This window comes from Mus caroli, unplaced genomic scaffold, assembly GCF_978045245.1.
Source record: "Mus caroli unplaced genomic scaffold, Mus_caroli_1 scaffold_19, whole genome shotgun sequence".
Lineage (NCBI taxonomy): Eukaryota > Metazoa > Chordata > Mammalia > Rodentia > Muridae > Mus > Mus caroli.
The window spans coordinates 39,358,584-39,383,861 of record NW_028227274.1 but is presented as its reverse complement, the minus strand read 5'-3'; the positions used below and the strand labels follow the sequence as shown (position 1 = coordinate 39,383,861).

General features: G+C 42.9%; 1 protein-coding gene across 1 annotated transcript; it reads left to right on the top strand.

Moving 5' to 3' along the window:
• Positions 1 to 251: 251 nt before the first annotated feature.
• Positions 252 to 12,346, top strand: Grxcr2 (glutaredoxin and cysteine rich domain containing 2). Its single transcript, XM_021151157.2, has 3 exons — positions 252 to 587; positions 6,879 to 7,127; positions 12,167 to 12,346. The coding sequence occupies exons 1-3, from the start codon at positions 252 to 254 to the stop codon at positions 12,344 to 12,346; spliced, it is 765 nt and encodes a 254-aa protein (XP_021006816.1).
• Positions 12,347 to 25,278: the final 12,932 nt, after the last annotated feature.

The window sequence follows — 25,278 nt, the reverse complement described above, 5'->3', positions numbered from 1 at the left end:
CGCTTGAGACCAGACAGAGACCTCATCTTCTCCTCTGTTCCATCCACTCCACATAACCGTGATCACCTGCGTTTTCAAGAGGTCTATCAATATTTAATGTGTGGGTGTCAGTTGCTGTAATTGAGCGTTCTCCAGAACCTATTTAAATTAATCATATGCAGGAGGAGAGAAAAATAAAGTGCCTTTTTCTCAGAGCCTGGTTTCACTGGGCTACTCGGAGGCCTGGAAACCTGAGCGGGAACTTTCTGCTGATGGAGGACTCCGAGAAGAAACTGAATCAGAAGAGCGACGACAAACCCAGAAAAGTCCGGTTTAAAATCTCCTCTTCCTACAGTGGCCGAGTGTTGAAGCAGGTTTTTGAAGATGGGCAAGAATTAGAGTCGCCCAAAGAAGAATATCCTCACAGTTTTCTCCAGGAGGCCCTTGAACCAATGGATGGCGTTTATGGGTCTGGGGAAGTCCCCAAGCCCCAGCTGTACTCCCCCAAGCTGACTGCTCAGAGAATCAGCGTATTCAGAGACAGCGGCGCCTACACGCTGGCGGGCAGCCAGCCTCTGTTCAATGACTACAAGGCGAATGACCATAAGGTTGGTATTGCGCGAGGTTGTGACCTTCTAGGGTAGGCTCCTTGAAATATGTTTAGATAAATGCCAAAGTGCTTCAGATCGGTATCTCGCTCACGTTCAGCCAGAGCTTTAGGCACATCAAATGGGGAGCCGTTATTAGAATAATATTTCTTGGACAAAAATAACACACGGGTTGACTACTCGCTGGAAAGCGCAATGAGCATAAGCAGTGTTCAGATTCCATCCAGGGTAATACACAGTAATTGGGTCTTTGGCTGAGTTTCCTCAGTGTGTAAATTAAATAGAGGCGCAATGGTCTTCGGGTTGCTCAGCTGTCGCTTTATAGAATTATGCAGCAGTAGGTCATTTCGTTTCCTGAAAAGAATTGAATATTGGAAGGTACCCATTTTGCGCCAGCCAATTACTCAGCTGTAGTTTATCCGTGTCTTGTTTTTTTCTCCTTATCACTTTCCTACTGCCTGCCTTTTTAAATTGCTAGTCTATTTATTTAGTTTTGCCTTCCCAACGCTCATTAATGTGAATGCCGTGTAGCTGGAGTTCCCGGGGAAGAAATAGCGAAAAGCAAATCAAACAGAGGTAGTGCTACTTAGGGAAGAAGTTTGAACTAAGAGTTCAATGACGCAAGCTCTCCCTGCGGGTTTGCTTAGGTTCTCAGGTACCACAGATAATCAAAAGTCCATGCAGGATTTCTATTTAAAGCTAAAATAACCTGGGAAATGCTCGCTGATTTCCAGAATCTTAGGAAGTGGTCACGTGCTTATGGCTGTAAAAGTATGCACTGTAAATTATGTGCTGGATCTAATTCATTAATGGCAACTATACCACAACATGTCCTCATCTGTGAAGGGTTTTATTAGATAATTGTTTAAAATCATATTTATTGTTAGTTTCCTAAGAAAATACGGTGTTGCAGGTAAATGTTTTGTGACCGACAAAAGAGTAATTGTAGGCATACCCACCATCACCAAAACTAGTACCAGGCTTCATTTTTGTATTAAGGAGTTGAGATTGAGAAATCCCTTATGCTAGTGGAGTGCCTTGTGTGTTATAAAGGGCTGTCATGGATTATCTCCTTCTATGTCCATCATGTTCTTTTCTTTACCAAACTCTCAAGGAAAAAGTCAGATATGATCATTTCTATTTTGTGAAAGAGGAAATTTATGTGCCAAGTTGATAAAGGGCCCCACACACCATTATAGGGACTTAAGGAGCTGAGTCAGACTAGGAATCTCGATCCTCTGGTTTTCCGTACTTTAACCTCTCTCCTCTACGGCATGTTCCCTTCTAACATACAAGATTGTTACATAGTAATGATGACACTGATGATGGTGGTAGTTGCCATTTATCCGTGACCTCGGTACTTAGCTATGCTTTGTGCTGACAATAGTCCTTTGTAACTGTATCGTGCTTGGAAGTTGAGAATTAACAAACACATAATTCAAACAAGCCATGATAGACCGATTTAAGCTACTTCATCACTCACACGCCAGCTTTGGCACATGTCAGAACGATTTGACATAGGTGTACGAGACCAGATCGAAGCACAGTATTCCAGAGGCCATGTTGAAGGTTGGACTCCTGTTTGTCTCATTATATCCTGTTTTCTCTGTTGTTATTATCAACTGCCAGATCCTAGTTTTGCCCTGAGTTTGACAGGTACCTTCATGTTCCTGTGTGGCACACCCATTCATGATGTTATGCAAAACAAGGAAACAAAACTGGAGGTTTTTTGACTCCCTGCCAGCAGACTGTAAATTAACCCTTCATAAATGCTGTCTATGACAGTGTCTTAGGCTATAGTTAGGTGCAGCGATTTAACTAAGAGTTTGGAGCTTAGCCGAATATTTATACACCGCTATTCACAGGAACTCACCATCAGTTAGAGGTGGAAGCAACGTAAATACTCATCAGTTGGTGAATGGCTACACCGAAGTGGTACGTGCACCTAAGGGAACATTTCAGCACCTTAGGGGAATTTGACCTGCTTCAACATGGATGAAGCTCGAACACATTAGGGTAACTGAAATAAGCCATGCATCATCAGGCAAGCCTGTCCCATTGCAGCTACACAATGTACTTAGACTGTTCAAATCCATAGAGACAAAACGTAGATGGCGGTTGTCAGGCCAGGGGCAGCGAAGATGTTACTGTTTATGGATCCAGCATCTCACTTTGGGAAGATAAAGTTCTGGAGAGAAATATTGTACAACAATGCGGATATCAGGGAGCCCTACACTCATAAATGGTTAAAGTAATAAATTGTATTTCATGTGTACTGTACTCTTAATTGTAATAATAAAAACAAAACACAGGCTCTGATATCTCTCAAAGTCCAGTTATAGCTCCTTCCTGTGGAAGTTTGGACAAAGTGTGTAACTTTGTTGAGTAGCAGTGTCATCATTGTGGTCTGAGAATAACAGAAGTCTTTTTTAGGAGGGCCATTGAGATGATTAAGATTGATAATGCCTGCAGTATGCCTGGCTTCCTGCATGTTTAGCAAGTGGTACCTACTATCGCAGTGACGAGCACACTCTTAAGGAGGTGTTTAGTCTATTTTTTATTTTATGGGACAGGTACAAAAGGTGATACTAGATTTAAAAATGTGTTAAGGAACCAAAACTCACTGAACTGTGTAGGGTTCATGAAATTGTGGACAGGGAAAGGAAGGGAGTGAACACCCATATATATATATATATATATATATATATATATATATATTCTCATGATTACAATATTTCAATGAGAAAGAAGAATTTTTTACATTGGGGAAATAGACATTTACAGGAATAAAATAATGTGTCCATCTAGCATAGTCGTTAAATAATGTTTGCATAACATTTGAATTGGAGCTGGGCTGTGGTGACATACACCTTTAATCCCAGTATTTGAGGCAGAGGCAGAGGGGAGGCAGAGGCAGAGAGAGGCAGAGAGGCAGAAGCAGGTGGATCTCTGAGTTCTAGGGCAACCTGATCTACAGAATATATTCTAGGACAGCCAGATCAACACAGAAACCTTGTCTCAAAAAATAAAAGAACAACAACCACAATGATAATAATAATAATAACAATAATAGGATTTCTCTGACTCCAAAGCCCACTAAATTACCTAATTAAAGTACCTAACAAGGTTACTCTGCATTCAGGGGTGTCTGGATATCTGTTTCTCAGTATGTGGCTACAGAAACCAGAATATTTACAGATACTTTCCCATATAAGCTGCCATTCTAGACTGAACACAAGAAGCTAAAATATTCTTGGCTCCATTCAGCTCTCTATAATACAAGAGTGGATTTTCCCTGCCGGCAGTTAGATGTAACCAAACCATGTAAACTTTACCTACAGAGCATTTGCTCAGGCACAAGGGAGAATCTGGCTGGCAAGTGGATTGAAACCAAACACACATGTAGAGTGACAGTGACCATCTTTGGAGCAAAAATATTTACTTCCTTAGATGTTGACTGGATTTGGATGGTTTAGGGGCAGGGATTTGAAGCACGTGAGCACTCATTCTTCGAGCTTATTGAGAGCTGAGTCTTCCAAGAACAGAAACCAAAAGAGAGTCCTGGACGGAGGAGGCTTCCGAGTAACTGAACCTTTTGGCTGTTGCAGGAAGCAGAAACAGAGCCTTCCAAAAGTACCACCACCCTTATCTCCCGATGTCAGAAACTGATAGTCCAGAGTGCGAAATGGGAATCCAGTGTGCATAAAAGAAAAGGAAATGGAATCTGCTACAGGATGCCTTGAAGAGAGAGAAAAGAGGACCAGACAGGAAGCCTGGGGCTTAAGTATCCATTGAAACCCCCATGGCTGTTTGCAGGAGTCTGAATGTTGAATTCTTGCTCACGTTAGATTCTGACTGAGGCCTTTAAATATTAGAGTGTTTAACTGGGGCATCATCTAAGTAGACTGTAGATATTCAGTTCTCAAATCAAGAAAAATACTTCATGCTGAGTATTTTGTTGTAAAGCACGAGTGTATGTACACTGAAAAATATCTTTAATAACAGCCGTGACAACATCCACATTTGCATACCACCAAAAGCTTTTGCAATTCCCATTTTCCTGTATCTTTCATGTCATTTTCCATTCTGAGAAGATGCTATTATCCTCGGGTACTATGTCAAAATGTATAATGATGTGGATATTGCTAGCACAGAAGTCAGAAGGGAGTTGGGCAAGGGCCCTTGGAACTCAGTGTCTTAAGTATTAACCCCTCTTTGGGGGGGACTGAGTCAGGATCTTTCTGTGTAACCCTGTTCTGGAACTCCTTCTGTAGACCAGGCTAGCCTTGAACTCACAGAGATCCACCTGCATCTGCCTCTGAGGTGCTGGGATTAAAGGCAAGGGCCACCACTACCCAGCTTGCATTAACCCTTATATCACTGAGCTTGGCAATGTTGGAAGCTCCCCCTAGGGAGACTGAATAGTGTGTGGCAGGACTCAGGAGTTTCAGCATATCTATGTACTACCAGTGTGGTAGGTAGTACACTGAAACTTAAACTTTTGCATTTAAGGAACTAACTTGTCTGTGGGAATGCCTACCAGCTAGATGTCAAGACATATACAGATGACCAAAATGGAGTTCATCAGTTTGTGATTTCCCTGTGTCTTGTAACTAGTAGACATCAGAACTGGAACCAAGTCTGTTTCCATCTAAGCTGTTTAACTTGGCAGAACTCTATGCTACTGATCAAGTGGTACCTGAATATTGACTCTTCTGCTTGACTTTCTCCCTCTTCCTCTTCTTCCTCCTCTTCCTCCTCTTCACCATCCTCCTTTTCTTCCTCTTCATCTTCACCCTTCTCCTCCTTCTTTCTTCCTCTTCCTCCTGGGCATTCTGAACTCAAGGTTTCAAATGTGTTAAGCAAGCTCCCTGCCACTGAACTTCAGTCTTACATCCCTGCCTTCGACCTACCTTCTTTAGTGAACTATAGCATTACACATGGTAAACCCATAGAATGAGACATTAGATATTAGTAATGATCCTGTAGAATCATTGACATAAATATTGACATAAATATTCACATTGTATGAGTAAAATGGTAAAATGGATAATGACAAGGTATATTCATTGGTGTATCTGTTATATATATATATATATATATATATATGTATACATACATATATATATATTACATATGATGTCTTGAGATCTATTTGGGAGGGAAGGAATGCTTGTGAGTAATGCAGTATAAAAATATTAGCTGTTGAGGACCAGGTAAAAGTGGTGCATGCCTTTAATACAAGCAGTGGAGAACAGATGCAGGTGGATCTCTATGCGTTTGAGGTCAACCTGGTTTACATCATGAGTTCCAGACCAGTCAAGGCAGTCAAGGTTACATAGTGATACCATGTATGAAGGAAGGAAGAAGGAAGGAAAGGGGAGGGAGGGGAGAGAGAGAGAGAGAGAGAGAGAGAGAGAGAGAGAGAGAGAGAGAGAGAGAGAGAGAAAGAGAAATGAAACAATTATCTAGAGAGATGGCTCAATGGTAAGAGCACTTGCTGTTTTTGCAGAGGACCCAAGCTCAGTTCCCAGCACCCACAAGATGCTCACAACCATTCAGAACTTCAGTTCTGGGGGACTCAATGCCCTCATTTGATTTCTGTAGGCACAAAGCAGGTATGAGGTGCACATACATATGTGTACGCAAAACACTCATACACAAAGAAAAATGAATGACGCTAAAAATTTAAATAAGATCTTAGGTTTGAATCTGAGCCACAGTTCATGAGTCACTATCACCTTAGTGAGGCACTTGACCCCATTGAGGCTTAGTCCTAACCTGTAAAGGGTGCAAGTCATAGCATTTACTTTATAGGGGTGTTTGGTAGGGAAGCAATGTCACTCAAATGCTCAGCATGATGCCTGACACACAAACAGTGTTCAGTAAGGGATGTGTGCTAATGTTATCTATGCATAGACAAATGGAGACATCTTCGCATGAGACTAAAGTGTCCTTTTGCCTGTGCCCAGCCCTTCACTGGCTATCCTGGGGATGGGGGTGGGGGTGTGGGGGTGGGGCGGGACACAGAAGCTCTGGACTCTGACTTTTACAGTCCTACCCTTGGAGTGGTTCAGCCTTCCTCGGTTCTTATCCTCAGCAAGAAGGAGAGATCCTTCTTACTTTTAGAAAGAACCTTGGAACCTTCTTTAGAAAGGAACCTTGGGGTGGGATGAATCACAGTTTTAACAGTTGCAAAGCCCTCCTCTCTTATTTCTCGGCTTGGGGCATCAGGCAGGTTCTGCAACCACATGTTTGGTGATGGCTGATGTCCACTCTCTGTTTCTCTAGCCTCCACCCATTATAGACTTTGGGAAGATAATTATCTACACCAACAACCTGAAAATCATCCGAACCCCGATGGACAAAAGGGACTTCATGAGGAAAATCCTCCAAAAGGAAGATGTGGCTGAGGAAACGTCCCTGATGATCACAGGGGAAAATGATGGAGACAGGGAGCAAGGCTGCCCCCTGCCCGAGCAGAACGGCAGCCCCCTGCCGGAGTCGGAGCGCACATTTCTCCATAGTCAGCACACACAGGTGCGTCTGTGCCGCTGTTCCCCTCAGGCTGGCCCTGCAGCAATGGCCTGCAGATTGCTTTGTTTCTGCATCACCTCTCTAAACATTTTTTAATAACAACACTTACAAAATCTGCTAAAGTGTGAAGGGATTTTTTAATATCTCTTGGATTGTAATGGCATAGTATTGGCATAAGCGACTATAAGTTCATATTTCAAATGTGTATGATTTTTAAATTTTTGAATGACTTTTCACGTATGATTAATCTGAGAATGAATACTGAGTTTTAGAGATAAAAAAATCTGTTCTTATCTAACTATCTATCTATCTATCTATCTATCTACCTATTTATTTATTTATGTTTCTGAGACAGGATCTACAGCTCAAGCTGGCCTCAAACTCCTTATCTAGCTAAGGATTGATTTTGAACTTCTGATTCTCTTGCCTCTACCCAGCGTTTTGGTATTATATGTTCCACTAACCTAGGTTTATATGAGGCAGGGCATTGAACCAGGGCTTCCTCATGCTAGCCAAGCACGCTACCAACTGAGCTTCATTGGTAGCAGAGCTGAGTTTAACTCTGACACTTTCTTATGTGTTCCCTTGTGCCTCTATTATTGGCCTGAATCTTAGTCTCCACAGCCAGTGAAGATCCTGGAAAGTCTTGAGTCAATCAGAAGATTAGGTTGAGTTGACACTGACACTATTTGTAAGCCCACAAGCCCAGGTACCTGTGGGCTGCAATGTTTTGCAATATACTAAGAGTGAATGATTGAGTCCGATGCTGGTGCCATCACAGAATATGGTGTTTCAGGGTCCCTTAGATGTAAAGTTTGTTTTGGTGGGACTCACTCCAGTATTCCATGAGTTGGACTGGAAAATGGAAGGGCTTTGGAGAACCTGAGTGAGTCCCTGCCCTGTGAGGACTGGGGTAAAGGGAATTAGGAGGTTATATCCAGCTTTGAGTGGTGACTTTAGGCCGATGTGCCAAGTCTCTCTATCCCCTCTCATTTCTATCACTTGCATAGATGCCTAACTCTCCACAACACCTCTTAAAATCTAGCTTCTCTCTTCCTTCCTCCACCCACCCCCTCCACCAGGACACTGAGTTTCATGGACTCCATTAAAAGGCTACTGAAATTTGGTTCCCATCTACCCTTTGGGCCTATGCAAATGCTTTTGAAATGAGAATCTCTGTTTCCATCACCCCCCATCCCCTCCACCAGAATTCAGGCCTCTTGTGTCACATCTACCTTTTGGGCTGATTTCACACCTGAATGTAATTACTTTTGAAATGAGAATCTCTGTTTCTGCCATTCCTTTCTTAGGCCTTCCAAGGCCTCAAAGCACTCTGTGGTGTTACATTGTTTGGGACAAGACCAAATCTCTTTATTTTAAAGAGCCTTAGGGAGTGACCTGCACCTTCCTATGTCTTTCTCTTCTGGCTGGAGAGAGGAGTTCCTCCAAGTTACAACAATAGAGTAGTTTAGAAAGCCCTGCATTGTCTAGCCAGTGCTAGCCTCTCTTGGCTTTATCTGGTACATATTTCCTACTGTGCCTTTGTCCTCTCCCCTCCCTCCACTGGCCGTCAGTCCATCTCTCATTGGTTCTTTGTACTCTGCATGCAATGCCCCCAGGATCTTCCATTCTCTTGCCTTTAGTTCTTGAGTTCTCAGTGGAGGTTTTGTCCTTCGGAGGATTCTTGATGGCCCCTATGAGGACAGCATCCTCAGAGTAAACCCATCAGTACTTTAAACATCTTATCACAGTCACAGCTTTAATTTCCCTTTTGTGATTGTGTGCCTAAGGTTTGCTCATATGAGGCAGACGTTGCCGTCATGTTGGGTACAGCATTGCAGTTCCCAGGTCCAAGGGGAAAAAAGTCTGGCATAGAATTGATGCTCAGTAAATATTGTGTAACTGCATGTAGGAAACATCCTGGAATTTGGAACCCAGTGCCAACTGGTAAGAAATACCTGACTCTTGCTGATAATCTTCTACAAGCTGTAGAGCAGAGCATGCCAGCAGGCAGACAGCCTGGATATTGTGAACATCACCTTTCCTCCTTAGATTTCTTTCATACTATTATTTCTTCTACTATGTTGTAGCTTGGAGGAATTACCCTCTCTGCCCAGAAGATAAAGAAACAGGAAGGTGCAGGCCACTCCTTAGGCCTGAAAGAAAAAAGCAACAGCAGGCTCCACATGACAATTATCTTTCTATTCAATTTGGAGGAATCCAGGTCTTCGTCCCCCACACCCCCAACTCTGTAAAGGAGGGCAGAGTGTGTGGCAGAGGTTGCTGGGAAAGGTTACGCTCCCCTTGTCTCTCCTTTAAACTCTGTTTTAAATTACTGTTTGTGTGTTCAATCCCTTGTGCGATAAATGCCCAGACAAGTTTTATTCTAAAAGAAAGGGTCAAAGAACATCAAGGAAGCCCTTCTGACCTTGATCTGCTCTGTGGAACTGGGAAGAGAGAGCCAGATGAAAGACGGGGCACTTTGAGGCCCTATCAACTCTAAAAGCAAAGCCCAAGAATAATGGAGGCGAGCCTCAGAGGCATGCGCAGGAGTAGGGACCCTGGCTCTGGGCTTGGTTTTTTATAATCGTGACCCTCTGGGCGCGTTAATGCTTCCTGTGATCTTATCTTTGAGAAAGTAAAATAAGGAAATTAATAATAATAATAATAATAATAATAATAAATAGCAGCAGTAATAGCTACTGATTTCAGAAGGCTCAGCCACCATTCTCAGTATTTATACATGCAATAGTTCATTTCATTCTCATGAGGAACCCTTGGAGTATGTCTTACTCTGTAGTTAGGAACATTGAGGCTAAGAGAGGTCAAATAACTTGCCAGAGGTTGTTAGAGACAACAGTCAAATCTAGGTCCATGCACCAATGTCATGATCACAGGCACTTTGCTCTGCAGAATCTGGCTTTGGGCTAGTCGCTGTCTTTAGAGTTGTGCATGCCTGCATGTCTTCAAGGAGCATGGTCTCCTGTTTTGGTCATAGAAAAGGGACTAGAAAAAGGATTGAGAGGTTCTGTTTCCTGTCAGGACCGTAGGAAGGCTCAGTGGAGTAGGAGACTTTTTGGTAGTGGGCAGCCACGGGTGGGGCTCCCAACAGGGAAGAGTGGGTGGGTAAGTCTGTCAGGAGAGAACTGAACAGCTGAACTCTGGAAACAGGTGGGCGTTGGCCAGGGTGTGTAGACGTGCTTCAGGGCTAGGATCTGACGCTCTGTGGATGAGGAGTTGTTTAGGTAAAAACATTTGTACATCTTCTAAGATTATGCTCTCTGTATGTGTCATGAGGATTTATCAGGAGGACACGTGTTGGTTAAAAGTGTCCTCCAAGCTTTTTGTTTTCCCTGTTGTTTTGTTTTTACTTCTGAGATGGTCAGTATGACAGGCAATTCAGTTGGACTGGGTTGTGTGGGAAGAGCATTTTTCATGAATGGGTGAATTTGTGCCAGTGTTGGCAGACCTGGGCTAAGAATGTGGGTGTGGGAGAACCCAAGGCCGGTGTGAGAGGATGCTTAGAAGCTGAACTGTGCTCGTTAGTAGGTTAGTAGGTTTACCAGGCATCGGTCTGGTTTGCAGCCTACTCCTCCAGAGATTCAGTTCGTGAAGAGTGCATGAATTCTTCAGAAATGGCTGATTTCTGTGAGATGCCTCAGACATTTTGTCTCGAGACATGGTTGAGGGACATTTTCTGGAAACAAGAGACTTAGCTAAGAAAGAAACTGACTTTTATGGGGAGCTTGGACTGTATAAGAGGAGAGGAGGCTGCATTTGCATGTGATGCCTCACGCAGTATTGCAGAACTCAGAGGGTAGGCATTGCTAATCCTGTCTCATAGAGAGTGAGAACGGGGAGGCTAAGCAAAGGGCCCCAGCTGTACTGTCTGCACCAAACACCAGCTTCCGTTATAGTCTGTTGATGCCACGGGCCAGAGCTTTCTTTTTAAATTGAGAATGTCATACATACATTTTTTTTTCTTTTAAGACAGAGTCTTACAGCTTTAGCTGGCCTGGAACATGCTATGAACAACACACTGGCCTTGAACTCTGTCTGTCTTTGCCTTTTAAGTGCTGGGATTAAAGGTGTGTGGTACTTTGCCCAGCCATAAAGAAAGTGTGGTGATAGAATCCTCTCTTCGTTCATCACCCTCCAATCCCATACCCACCCATTTCCTCTCCCTGATTTAGTACCTGGGTGTAAGACCATTTACCGGAACACAGGTAGCCTCTCAAGGGCCAAGTCCCTGAAGAAAACTGACCCCTCCCTTCCCCAGCTGCCATCAGTTGCCAGAAACTTCTTCTCAGATAGGAGTGAGACTTCATGAGCCTTTACCTTGCCCATTACAGCCCAAGGCTTTTAATCATTGGGCCTAACATAGTTCTCAAAGAGAATAAATTATTACAAGAACTCAGAGCTAATTCAGAGCTAATTCATTAACTTACCCAGCCTGCCAGTTGCAGAAAGCATCCCTTTTTGAGTACCTGATGTTGAACAGCTAAAATGAGGAGTCATGGGTTCTGGTGTTCAGCCCCCAAGAATCAGTTTTCCCCCATACCTTCTTCCAGGCTGTATGTCTGATATCGCCAGGTAGCTTCTCAGTATGACATTTTCCCACTGCACAGGGTGATAGTGTGCACTGGACAGTTGTGAGGGTACCAGGAAGTCCCTACTGAAGGAAGCACTTGCTTTCCTGCAGTGCCTGCTGAGGTTTGCCACACGGGCTTCTTACTCTATGGGACAGGGAGAAAAGTCATGCCCTTGCCTCAGCGGAGCGTACGTCAGATGGGAACAAGGGTGACTAAGAGCAGAAAGATGCAGAATGCCAGATGTGATGGCAGATGTACTCCTAGCATTCATCTAAGAAGTCTGATAAAATGGCTGTTCTGTGTCCTGGCCATTTCCCTCATTAGCGTTTGTGGGGAACATTTTCTCCAATTCCATCGGAGTCTTTGCCAAGACTCAGTACTGTTTTGATCTCCGTGAGAATGGTAGACATGAACCACCGGTCTAACTGGAGTCTGACTTGTCTCTTGCAGGATGGGTTGGTCCCTGAGGACTGTCTCCACTGCCAGGGGTCCGGCATTGCCACCTGTTCTCTGTGCCACGGCAGCAAGTTCTCCATGCTGGCTAACAGATTCAAGGAGTCCTACCGAGCCCTCAGGTGCCCTGCCTGCAACGAGAATGGCCTGCAACCTTGCCGAATTTGCAGCCCATAGCCCGTAGCCCTGGTTTTCACATGTGCCTTTCTTGTACTCTCTTACCACGTTACTCCTAATAAAGCACCCTGCTTCCTCCTGCCTCTCTCTGAAAGGGAGCCCACTGCAGCAGCAATCACTTCTACCACTAGCAAATCTCACAAAATTTGATGACATTTTGTGAAGTTGGTACCATCTCTACATGCGCCTAAGTGACAGGGGCATTTTTGAATTAGAATCTGCTCTGAAACTGCTTCTAAAATTATCCTTCCAGGAGCATGTGCATGCATCTCACTTGATTTAGTTCAGTCTTCCCCTTGCGCCAGTGCACAAATAACTAAATGTACACTCCAGACAGCAGGTTGAAGTCATTTTCCGGGCCAGGAGCTATTTTGCAAAATTATGTGGTCAGAAAGGAATAAAGAAGTAGATTTCCAACGAACCAGATCCCTGTTTCTTATAATGCATCTGAAATTGTCTTTGGTAAAATTGAAATTTCTAATGAGGCAGAAGAGGGAAGGGGCAGTCAACACTGGAGGCTCTCACGGGCCTCTGCAAGCAAAATAGAATGCTTATTCCAGAGCCAGCCAAGCTGAGGAGGTCCTTCTTCTGTGGCTGCTCGTGTGGCATGTTCTAGCGCTTACTAGCCAGACCCAAACTAGAATGCTTCTGTGCATCTCTAACTGGTGAGGTTATAAGCCACACCAAAGCTATTGGGAGAAAGTTGGCACTCAAGCACGTATCTATGATAAGATTTCTGCCAGCCCCACAGCCAATTAGCAAACAGACAGGTCTATTTTAAGACTAAGATCTAGCCAGCCGCTCTTTAGAAAGGACAGCAGGTGTTTCAGGCTTATCTGTGGCAACTCTTGAAGAGAAGAACCAAGAGGTCTCATAGCTAGACATTGTTTCTACAGCCCACGAATGAGCACGTAGAGGGAGACTCTCCCCTCTTGACGACAGCTATTAAGTTTTAAAAGCACGTTTGTTAATGAACTTTTGCAGCTTGAACACCCACTCTCCACACTCAGTGAGAATGACACCGGTGTTTGTTATTCAGCGAGACTCACTGCTTATCTTCAAGAATAACTCCGACTTCGTGTCTTAGTAATCCTTCAAGGCTTCTAATTCTCTTGTGTTCTGTTACATCAACAGTGGGTTGCGCCCGGGCAATAGGAATAGTTCTAATAAAAAGATGTGAGTACTCTTTGAAGCCACAATGCTCTTGTTTGCTCTCCTGTGCTCACGTGATCCCTTTATGCCTCTGTGTGACTGCCTCCTGCCTCTATTCGTAGTTCTTACAGCTGCTCACCTTTCTGCATTCCCAACATAGCAGAAGGAGTGATGTCAAGAGACGTCTAAGCACTTTACTCTTTGCCTACAAAGCAGCATCATAGGTGCTTGAGGCTTCATGGGACCCAAAGATCCTAGGTCTTTGGCATCCTGTGACTCTTACACTTTTAGTGGAGGCAGACTTGTAACAGGTAAAGTGTAATATAGCTTTACTGGGATGGAATAATGGGATTAATATGTTTGGAGTAAAAGGTTACCTTGTCAGACTGACTGTTTTTTCTTTCTTTCTTTCTTTCTTTCTTTCTTTCTTTCTTTCTTTCTTTCTTTCTTTCTTTCTTTCTTTCTTTCTTTCTTTCTTTCTTTCTTTCTGTGCCATGGCTTGAATCCAAGGTCAAATACATCTGAACACATATTTCACCCCTGAATTATATCTTCAGCCACTTCCTTAGTGGATTTAGGGAGGCTGCCCAAAGGAGGTGTTAGCTGTGTTGCTGTGTTGGCTCCTTTTCCTTACACACACACACACACACACACACACACACACACACACACACACACACACACACACACAAACACACACACACACACAGACACACACGGTTGTTATTCTCTTAGCTTTCCCACATGCTCCTAAGGGTGGCAAACTTTTTAAATAACCACACAATAGATATGTCTATTAATGGTTACACTAATTGTGTTCATCAGTAGGTAGATATTAATTATTGCAATGGAAATACTTAACATCTGACCTCTTAATAAGGTATTAAATACATAAAATCTTACTTCTGGACGAATATAAACTTCTGAAACTACAAGCCCAAACCAAATTTTCTTCTTTAAAAAGCCAAAAACCAACTATTGAGCATCAAGGCTATAGAAGTAGAAAAAAAAAATCCTGGCTCCTTTGGAACTTATATTTTGGTACGAGAATAGATGCCCAAATGCATATATTTATGGAATACTTATATATACATTAGCTATATAAAATGATACAGAGAAATATACACTTGTACATCTATGCATAGAATGTATAGCATGCTAGAAAGGAATAACTCTATGTTAAAATAAAGCACTACAAAAGACTGAATGCTAGAAGTGGTTACAGACAGTGACATTAAAAAGTGTTTTTAGGGCTGGCGAGATGGCTCAGTGGGTAAGAGCACTGACTGCTTTTCCGAAGGTCCTGAGTTCAAATCCCAGCAACCACATGGTGGCTCACAAGATGTGACGCCCTCTTCTGGGGAGTCTGAAGCCAGCTATAGAGTACGTAACATATAATAATAAACAAATCTTTGGGCTCCAGCAAGCAGGGACTGAGCAAGCAGAGTTGACTGGAGTGAGCAGAGGTCCTAAAAATTTAATTCCCAACAAACACGTGAAGGCTCACAACCATCTGTATAGCTACAGTGTACTCACATAAATTAAATCAATCAATCAATCAGTCAATCATAAAAAGTGTCTTCAATGTCAGGTAATGGTGGCACATGCCTTTAATCGTGGCACTCCGCCGAGGCAGAGACATGTAGATTTCTGTGAGTTTAAGACCAGCCTGGTCTACAGAGCAAGTTCCATCCAGGACTACAAAGAGAAAACATGTCTCAAACGCCCCTCTCCCCTCAAAAAATAAAAGTGTCCTCAGTAGAAGCGAAGCAGATGCTTTTGGTAAGAGTAGACCTCGTTGAGGAAACAGCTACCAGAAGTTGAGGGGCCAAGAAGCCAGTGTGGTTGCAGGCAGAACACAAGGGGACAGATGGGGTGGAGTGGAGGAGTGTGGGATGATGTCAGAAAAGGTGTGTCCATGTGTGGTGTATGGATATGTGTAGAATGCTTCTGTGTGCCTCCAACTGGTGCTTGTGTGGTAGGTGGTGGGAGCCTTTCTCAGAAGCCATGGGAAGCACTTGAGTTACTGTGACATGCCGCTGAGGTTGGGCCTCTCTGATCCCCTTTTATAATTTACCTCTGATGTACCGGACCTGGGCTTGCAGACTACATTTCCCAGACTCCTTAGCCTGATGGGGACTGGGCAAATTCTGCCAATGAGAAGTACTATCAGGAGACTGCATAAGGGATATAGAAAGACACTCCACTCTAACCCCAATCACAGGCTCTCCTTAAAGCCAGGCTCCCAGCAGCTTCTGTCACAGCATTTCTGTTCTACTAATTAGGAATCTTTGTAACCAAATCCTGTAATGAATTCCCTGTTTGAAATGTGTAGAATGGCTTCTCTTCCTGGTTGAATGATGACTGGATGTTTGAGTAAAGGAGGGTCATGGATGCAAGAGTTTTTGTTTGTTGTTGTTTTTTTTTGTTTGTTTGTTTTTTGTCATTTTTTGCTGTTTGGCTGCTGTGTTAGGGAAGGAAACAGTAGGGTAAGGGGAGACTTGGGAGGCTGGCAGTGGATGGTTGCCACTATCCAGGTGGTGACTTATGGTACTAAGTAGTCCAACTCTGAATGTATTCTGAAGGTAGAGCCCAGGTTTGTTTACTGCTCTTTGTATTCAGAAATCTCCACTTTCTGATTTGCGAACTTTGGGTGTTGCTCAGGACAGAAGGCAGCTTAGGGAAAGGTAGGCTGGTCCTCTAGGTCTCTAAGAATCCCTTTAGAGCTGGAAGCAAGTGCGATGATTGCAAACATCATCTGGACAATGATGCCATGATACAGTAATGCCAAGGATATAGTGATGCAGTGATACAGTGATGCAATGACACAATAATGCCAAGGATACAGTGATGCAGTGATATAGTGATGCCAAGGATATAGTGATGCAGTGATACAATAATGCTAACGATACAGTGATGCCAATTATACGACAATGCAATTGATACAGTGATGCAATGATACAATGTCAATGACACAGTGATGCCAATTATACAATAATACCAATGATACAGTGATGCCATGGTACAATGATACCATGTTCTCTGAAAGTGCAAGAACTTTTTAAATGAACAAGGGATTCAGACATCCAGTGTTTTACAGAATATGATGGCCCATGCCTGGATGTCCAGCAGTGGGGAAAAGGAGACAGGAGAATGCTGAGTTTGACATCAGCCTGGGTTATACAGTGAGACAGACAAATAAGCCAAGCCAAAACAGACCAAGCCAAAAAATTCAGCAGTAATAAGAGCTGTTTTTATGTTGGGTTTCCATTACATTCCAGGCAGGTGCAGAGCCCCTCAGGAAATGAGCACAAAAGAAGAATTAGTACTTAGCACTAATAAAATTACAGCACTGGGCCTGTAAGTCAAGGTAATAAGTGAATTTGACTTTCCAACCTGGGGACAACACTGTGGCTATGTACTGCTATTCATGTTGGCGAATTTCATTTACTCTGCCTCACCAGGTCAGTGAGTGGGTGTGTACGGATTCTATTTATTTCATTTAGCAAACCCCTATCAGCCTTAATAGGCACAGGGCCTTATTCTAAGTTCTTTATCACTTCCCAGTTCCTTCAACCACCTTTATAGTAAAATGTATTGTTACTAAGTCTACTACTGTCCTCTTCACCCCCCAGCCCCATCCCTCACATCCTGTGGTGGTTTGAATGAGAATGTTCTCCATAGGCTCTGGCATTTGAATGTCTGGGGTAGCACTGTGTGAGGAGCATTAGAAGGCCTAGCCTTACTCTAGGCTGTATGTCACTGGGGATGGACTTTAAGGTGTTTCTGCCTTCCCATCTTGGTTCATTCTTTTCTTCATGCTGTGAGTAGAATGGCTCATCCTTTGGGCCCTGCTCCTCACAGGACACCTAAGACCTCACACACAGGATCTTTAGCATCCAGGGCCCTCCTTTCTCAGGCCTTGTGGACTAGAATGTCAGTATAACCCCTCCATAACTGTCTACCAACATCTGCAGGTTCAAGAATGGCAGTGCCCAGAGATATTAAACCTTTGATTGTAGAACAGCAACAACAAAAAAAGTTCATTCAAGGCCACATTTATGTGGGCCTCAAACTCACTATGTGGCTAAAGATGACCTTAAATTTCTGATTATCCTCTCTCTACATGTGAAAATAGGTGTGTGCCACCACATCCAATTTTATGAAATACTGGGGATCTACCCCAGGGCCTTGCACCTGCTGGGTAAGCACCCTGTCAACTGAGCTACTGCCCCAGCCTCTCTACTTTAAGAAACAAGAAACTCATTTTCGCTTCTAGAAAGGATCTCTACTGAATGATGAATTACACATTTAAAAATTGTTTTTTTTTTTTTTTTTTGGAAACTGAAATCAACATTAACTTTGCGACCCCAAATTTACCTTCCTAACTTAAGCTGGCTCCAAACATCAATGAAGTCTGCGTCCTATAGAAGATGATGTGTTATTTTTTTTTTCTAAGTCTTCTTCAAATATGAACTATTTCAGCCATGTGTTCATTTAGATGAGCACTGGTCACAGTTCTGAAGAAATTACAGTGGTTCACTGGAGCTTAACTGAAGTCTGTGCAAAATGTAAATCAGAAAGAAATGTTCAGTTGTTTTTAATCACCTGTTCTCATTAGCCAAATCTTCTCATTTTCTAATTAAACATAGTAATTATCAGAGAGTTCATATTCATGCAATTATTCGAGAGAGAAATGGAGTTATGTCAGTGTCAGAATGGTGGCGTGCACTCCCTGCCTGTGTCCGAGAGCAGAGAGAACCCCCAAGAAGAGAAGATCTGGGAGACAGTTCAGCAGAGCTGCCCACTGTGCTTGGGAAAGGAAGCGGGGAGGGGCGCTGGGCCTGCTCACACTAGGTCAGAGCTTACCTGCCTCCCATGCTAACACTAGATCAGAGCTTCTCTGCCCCTCGTGCTTCTTGCCTGCACAGTTCCTCCAGCATCACCGTTACCCCTCTCCTAAGCACTTCCACCCATCAGTGGGTATTTCTCAGAACACTGGGACCGCTGATTTAGAGGAAAGTATCTATGGCTTAGAGACAGCCAACCACATCTGCTTCTTTTGTAAACCCAAACTGTGTGGTTTGAGGGTTCCTATTCATCAGATCATGCGAAACAGACAAGGATGCACAAAGATGAAAGAGAGATGTTCCCCTTCAGGGACAACTGCACTTTCACAAGAAACCAGCTATTTGAAAAACAGAGTGGCAGGTGTCAGAAAAAGAAGAGAAGAAATGTAGTTAAGTTGTTCGTCTGGAGTTCCTTTCTGGAAGGCACCGGGCCTTGGTCATCACTGTCTCCACATCTTCCTGTAGTGCCCAGTACACAGGCATTCAGTGGAGACTTGGAGATTATTCGTTGAGACACATCTAGCTTCACCTCTGGGCCTTTATTGTTTGTTATCTCGTGTGCCAATACCTTATGAAAGCTTCACAAGTAGATAGCTTTTAAAGTGACTATGAGCCAGGCATGGTGACACCGCCCAACCCCCATTCAGGCACTCAGGCAGGAGGTTCTTCAGTTTGAATCCAGCCTGGAGTTCATAGTGAAACCATACATTAAAAAAGAAATCATTTCCAGTGAGGCCCACTTCCTGGATTTGTGCCGTCCTGTAATTGTCTCCCCTCACGTGTTAGTAGCCCTAGGGGCTTTCTTCTAACCAGAGAGCAGGGACAAAATGTGATGTCACCTATGAGACTTAATTACAGAGAACAGTAACTCTTTCCCTGGCTCACCCAGGCCATATGTGCATTCTGGATAGGCCATGCAGCAAAGAGTACAATGTGGCTTCTAGCCACTACTCCCTCAGCAACCTGCCAGTGGCCAAAAGAGGGAGATTTCCCAGGACAATCTAAAATGCTGCAGCCTTGCCTAGCAACTGTATGATAGACTATGACAGCGCTGGAGCCCAAGTAGTCAGCTGCTCCAAGCTCGAGGCTCTGGTTAATAAATGATGGCTAATACATCTTAGCCTTTCTACTTTGAGTAGTACCTTAAAGATGGTAAGCAAAGGGCTGGAGATTTAGCTCAGTTACTAGAATGCTTGCCCAGGGTGCATGACGTGCTGGGTACCACCTGCACCAAACTAACAAAGGGTCATTGTAATGCCTCAGGAATGGAGGCGGAGCAAGTCTATCAGCAGTTTAAGGTCACCCTTGGCTAAATAGTGCATAGAGGCCAGCCTGAGACACGTGAGACCTCACCTAAACAAGCAAACCATCAAGGAAACACAAACAGAAGCAAAACAAGCACCTAAGACTTGACTGGTGTTTCTGGAAGAACAGGTAATGAATACAGGCCAAGACCACCTTCTGTCCAGCTTCTTGTCAGGGCCTTTCATGTTCCTAGGTTTTTTTTTTTTTCTTTTTTTTGTAGGCCAAAAGACATTCATGACCACTTCTGTGATTAATGCTCAGTACCCAAATCCCCAAACCAATTTTTCTTGGAGCATTTAAACATTGACTAAAATATAATAAGTAAATTTTAAAAGTTTAATGTAGCTACAATTTTATATTTAGGACTGCTAATCCTTTTAAACATTATAACAACCCAGTTCATGAACACAAAAAGATGGTGAGACCTGGGGCTGAAGCTTCACCCCAGTCTCTGTGCAGCATCACGGACTGAGTGATTTTTTTTTTTTTTGATTTTGTTTTGTTTTGTTGTTTTAATTTCTGTGCTTGTTTATCTCTGCTCATTTGGACAAACCCTTGGGGCTTCCATTTTATTATTACTTCTTTTTCTTTCTGAGGTCATGAAATTATTAACAGACACAAAGAAAAGATTATCTTATCAGGACCTGAGACTGGGTCTTGGTAGGAAGACGGATAATCCTTAGGCAGGCTTACTTGTGTCTCCTGAGTTAATTTAAATCCAAATCACCATTTCCTTAAAGGCTTTTGTATAGTTCATTGACACCTGTCATGTCACAATGACTATTTCAGGCTGTCGCTTATGCCAAAGGCTTAATTTTGCAACCTACTGCCTACTCTTGAGTTAAAAAAAAATTCTCTCTTGACAATTGTTATATAACGATTGCTTTGTCAGAATCAAATATTGATTTGCTCTCTTAGTATTAAAGACTGACATATTTCTTATTATCATGGTGACTTAATCTCTTGAGTTGAGAGCCTGGGTCTATAGTTGGGAACTTTGCAGCTAATAGTTCTTTATTTTGGAAACCTGCTGTAGAACCCTCTCCTCTTTTGTTCATATGAGGGTTCATTCAAACTGAATAGCTCTGCCTGATTTTGCCTTACTGTTTCCACATTAATTTTCCTTAAACAGGGAGAAAAAGCCACATGACTATGTCTTATACACACCAAGTTAGTAGAAGAAGTACCAATCCCTTAATATTAAAACTGTGTTCACCATTTTGTACTACAATGACCTCTGGGCAGGACTCTTCCTAGCCTTTCTACTTTGGGTCAGTTTGAATCCCTGTTCTTTCACCAAGACTTATCTTGTTCTTGGAAGGTGTGATGGTGACGGCCATGATAATAATTTTGATGCTCAAATTACAACATCAAATTAGAAACTTCCTCCTTCTTCTCTCCCTTGAAAAAAAAGTAGAGAAGACGATGTAGATGATATAAGAAGACAGAAGGGAGATCTTGACAGAACCTAGTGGGGAAACCCCCACTCAATTCCCGATTCGGCATGCACCCAAAGAATCATGAATAGTCCGCCCTGATGTAATTACATGAGGTAGTTTAATAACGGAGCTCTGGACCGACATGCATCCCACACAGGAGATAACGGATGTCGGCCATGAGGCTCGGAAGCTAGGGGTTTTTATGGGGTAAGGGGCTTAGGGGTGTGGAATTCAGCATAGCGACACACTATTGGCTTATTCAACCATCAGCAGAAAAATTACATGTACATGCAGGGTGTCAGAGTTCTGTGAGTTGTTGACTCAGTTCAGATAGCCCTGTTATGTCCTCACATTCCTCTTTATCTTTAAGGTTAAGCTGTTCCCAGGAATGTTTTAACTACGGGGCATACCCGGGTTTGTTTTTCTTTATTCTCAGCCCCAGGCAGCCTCTAGGCTCACAAACAACCAGCAATTTCTGAGTACTTTATATGTCTTACAAGTCTTGAAATTTCATCTTTCTTTCAATCTCACTGGGAGAGTGCATCCTGAAGAAAGGGAAGCCAGTTTGGCTGGAAAGAATTAGGCTCCTGGGGGTGGGGTGGGGTGAGTGGGGCACTTAATAGTTTGGATAACACTGTTTGATTTTGTGGACCTGGAAATACATTTAATTTGTTTCATTTTTGTTGTCTGTACCTTATTTCTATAATAAACTTTGACTCATTATTACATGGAGTTACTTAAGGCCATTTTCATGCATGTGTATACAATATTTTGAGCATAATCTCCTGTTCTCCTATCCCCCACACCCTCCCATCCCCCACACCGTTCTATTAACCCCAATTGTTGCTTAGACATTTCCGACTCATGTCATCAATACATAAATCTACAATACAATTTTGATTGCAAACACTGTCACTGTGTCTTCAGAGGTGGCTTTAGGAGGCCCCCGTGCTTTGTGCATGGGTGGTAATGTCCTTGAAAACATGTTTTCCCATTTTGGTAACAAAAGGATGGTAGGAAAATGTCCTGATTTTTTTTTTCCCCTTCTGTTCTCAATCACAGACTTAGAGATCCTCTAAGGAATTGTGTCTCTCTTCAAAAGAAGACAACTTGAAAGGCCCTGCGTTAGGCTCTGAGGGTGCGTTAGGCTCTGAGGGTGTGTTAGGCTCTGAGGGTGCACTAGACCACTGGGTTAGGTGCTCCTGATGTTGGTGCTGCATCACTCAGAGTCAGAAAAAGACTTTTAACAGGTATTATTTCCCATGGACGTTTCCAACTTAACCGACTATGTTACTATCCTTTACTGTTCTTGTGTTATATAAGTTTCATCAACTTCCAAACCGTTCTCCTAAATTGACAATCTTTCCCCTTTTTTAGATGAAACTACTAAATGGAACTGAGACATACCTTCTACACAGTCCTCTTCAGTGTAATGAACCCCAAGCTTTTGTCATTCTGATATTTTTGCCACGATTTTCAAACTAAGGGCTCTGTTGTAGTTCTGTTATTGATTTATTATTATTATTCTGATTTCATTTACATTGGGTATCCTAGGCTAGCCTGGAGCGCCCTGCCTAGGTGAATTTTGGGAGTACGGTCATTTACAATCACATCTGGCTAAGGTTTTCTATGTATTAGTCGACAGCTATATGGCTATTGAAAATTTTGGTTGTAAGTGGATTTTCTTATATACATCTGAGTCACAGAATTTCTCTTCAGCCTTTCAAGTGTAAAACTAGACAACAGCTGTGCCCAGCTGTGGTGGTTAAATGACTTAATATATGCCAGCTACTCTAAGAGCTACGCAAAGAGTGACTGGCACTTGTATACAGAACCCCATAAATCCTAGCCATCATTGATAAGAAATTAAAGTTTATACTTTGTCTTATCTGTATTGCGTGATGATTAAGCACTTAATCTTAATTACTAGACATACTTGCATCTTTGAGAAATTCAGCCAGTTTCAATTCTTCATCCATAATTTGAGGGTAGGTAAAAAAGAAGTCTTTCCAGGAAAGTGGAGGCTAGACTGTTAACCCTTTTTCTAGTTGGGATTATTATTGTTATTTTTGTTTGTTTGTTTTTCGAGACAGGGTTTCCCTGTGTAGCCCTGGCTGTCCTGGAACTCACTCTGTAGACCAAGCTGACCTCAAACTCAGAAATCTAATCTGCCTGCCCCTGCCTCCCAAGTGCCGGGATTAAAGGTGCACGCCACCACTGCTTGGCGGAATTATTCTTAAAAAAATTATTTTTAAGCATCTGTGTTTGAGTACCTGTAATAAGTATATGTGAGTGCAGATGCCCACAGAGGCCAGAAGATGGCATCAGATCACCTGGAGCTGGAATTACAGGCACATGAAGTTCCTGACCCAATGTTGGGAACTGAACTTTGTTCTTCAAGAGCAACGTGTACACTTAACCACTGAGCTATCTCTCCAGCTCCATGATTTTTTTGGTTTTTAAATCTACAAGTCACCACCTAAAGCTACAGAGTGTGTTTTTTTTTTTTGGTTTTTCGAGACAGGTTTCTCTGTGTAGCCCTGGCTGTCCTGGAACTCACTCTGTAGACCAGGCTGGCCTCGAACTCAGAAATCTGCCTGCCTCTGCCTCCCGAGTGCTGGGAGCTACAGAGTGTGTTAACTAAAAAGTGGGTTTGTTAGTATGTTGTTATGAAAATTGAGTGATATTTCAGATAGTTGGTCCAGGGTTCACTAAAACAGTGCTCATTAAAATCCTAGTCTTCTTCAAATTATTAACATCATGAATTAAAATGATGATTCAGATCTCAAATGTTTCCCAAAAGCCATGTGTTGAATTTAGGCTTGGCAGCCAGCCACTAACACAATTGACAGATTGTGGGGCTTTCAGGAGCAAGAGTCTAGTAGAATAAAGTTAGAATACATGTGCTATATCCCTAAGAAGAGGTTAGAGTTCTACTCCCTTCTCTTTGCTTCCTGAGTGCCACAAGATAAGCAACTTCCTAACCATGATGCCTTGCCTTGCCCATAGGCCCAAAGCCTATAGAGTCAATTGACAATGCATGAAAACTTTTGAAACCAGAGGCCAAAATAAAAATTTCCTCTTCTTGAATTGTTGATGCTCCTAACAGTATATTTATCCAAATGGTGTAAAGCAAACTCATAAGGCTACTGATGGGATGTTTGCTAGCCTTGGCTAGATCACGTCCTTGTTTATATACAGGGAAGGCAGAGCTAATTTTCTTCATTCCTACAAACCTTTCTTGGTGTCTCATTAGTCCATACTGGGCCCTATGCCGACTCTGGTTCTCTTCTGGCAGTGGAGGTGACTCTGAGACTCATCAGACCCAGCTCTGAACCTTGGGTACCCTACCTCTCCTTTCTGCCTTGGGGAATGATGCTTATTGGCATTGAGGCAAGAGTCTGAAGGAGGTGACGAGTCTATTTGAAGATGGAAAGGCAGGGCAAATCCTAATAGACAACAGACCATTCACAGTCTACCCTTTGAAGGAGGATCTATATTTGTCTTTCTTTTATACTGTAGTATATTCTTTGGCAGGTACACAGAAAATACTTAACAAATACCATAAGAATGTGCTATAAAGATGGCCCAAGAGTCATTTACTCGCTTATACCAGTCTCTGATTCCCAGAAATGCTTGACCCAGGACTAAGACCATTGTCTTTTCCTTGTTTGATTTCTCTCTTGGGAATTCTACCCATTTTTAGGACTACTAGATGAGGTACAGATAGGTCCCTTCCTTTGGAGACCCTCTGTTGATTAATTGTTAGCTGTGACACTTGTTATTCATTCCAAGATCATGGGGCACGTTTTGGTTATTATATGTCATGCAAGATGAACCAATCATTTGAGATATATGCCCAGAAAATTTGTCCTTTATTCATCCTCTTTATTATAGCTCTGAAGTTAGGGAAGCAGCTGTTGTTGGGTTAATTAGTATCTTGGAAGAGGTCTTAGTCTGGGTTTTACTGCTGTGAGGAGACGCCAAGACCAAGGCAACCCTTATAAGGGACAACACTTAATTGGGGTTGGTTTATAGGTTCAGAGGTTCAATCAATTATCATCAAGGCAGGGACATGGCAGCATCTAGGCAGGAATGGCACTGGAGGAGCTGAGAGTTCTACATCTTCATCCAAAGGAAGCCAGGAGCAGACTGGCTCCCAAGTGGCTAGCAGGAGGTTCTCAAA

Excerpts from the sequence above, each read along its gene's own strand:
- Grxcr2 (XM_021151157.2), top strand. The coding sequence starts at position 252 with ATGGAGGACTCCGAGAAGAAACTGAATCAGAAGAGCGACGACAAACCC. Across the intron at positions 588-6,878 it reads ACAAGGCGAATGACCATAAG|CCTCCACCCATTATAGACTT; the intron begins GTTGGTATTGCG and ends CTGTTTCTCTAG. Across the intron at positions 7,128-12,166 it reads TCCATAGTCAGCACACACAG|GATGGGTTGGTCCCTGAGGA; the intron begins GTGCGTCTGTGC and ends TGTCTCTTGCAG.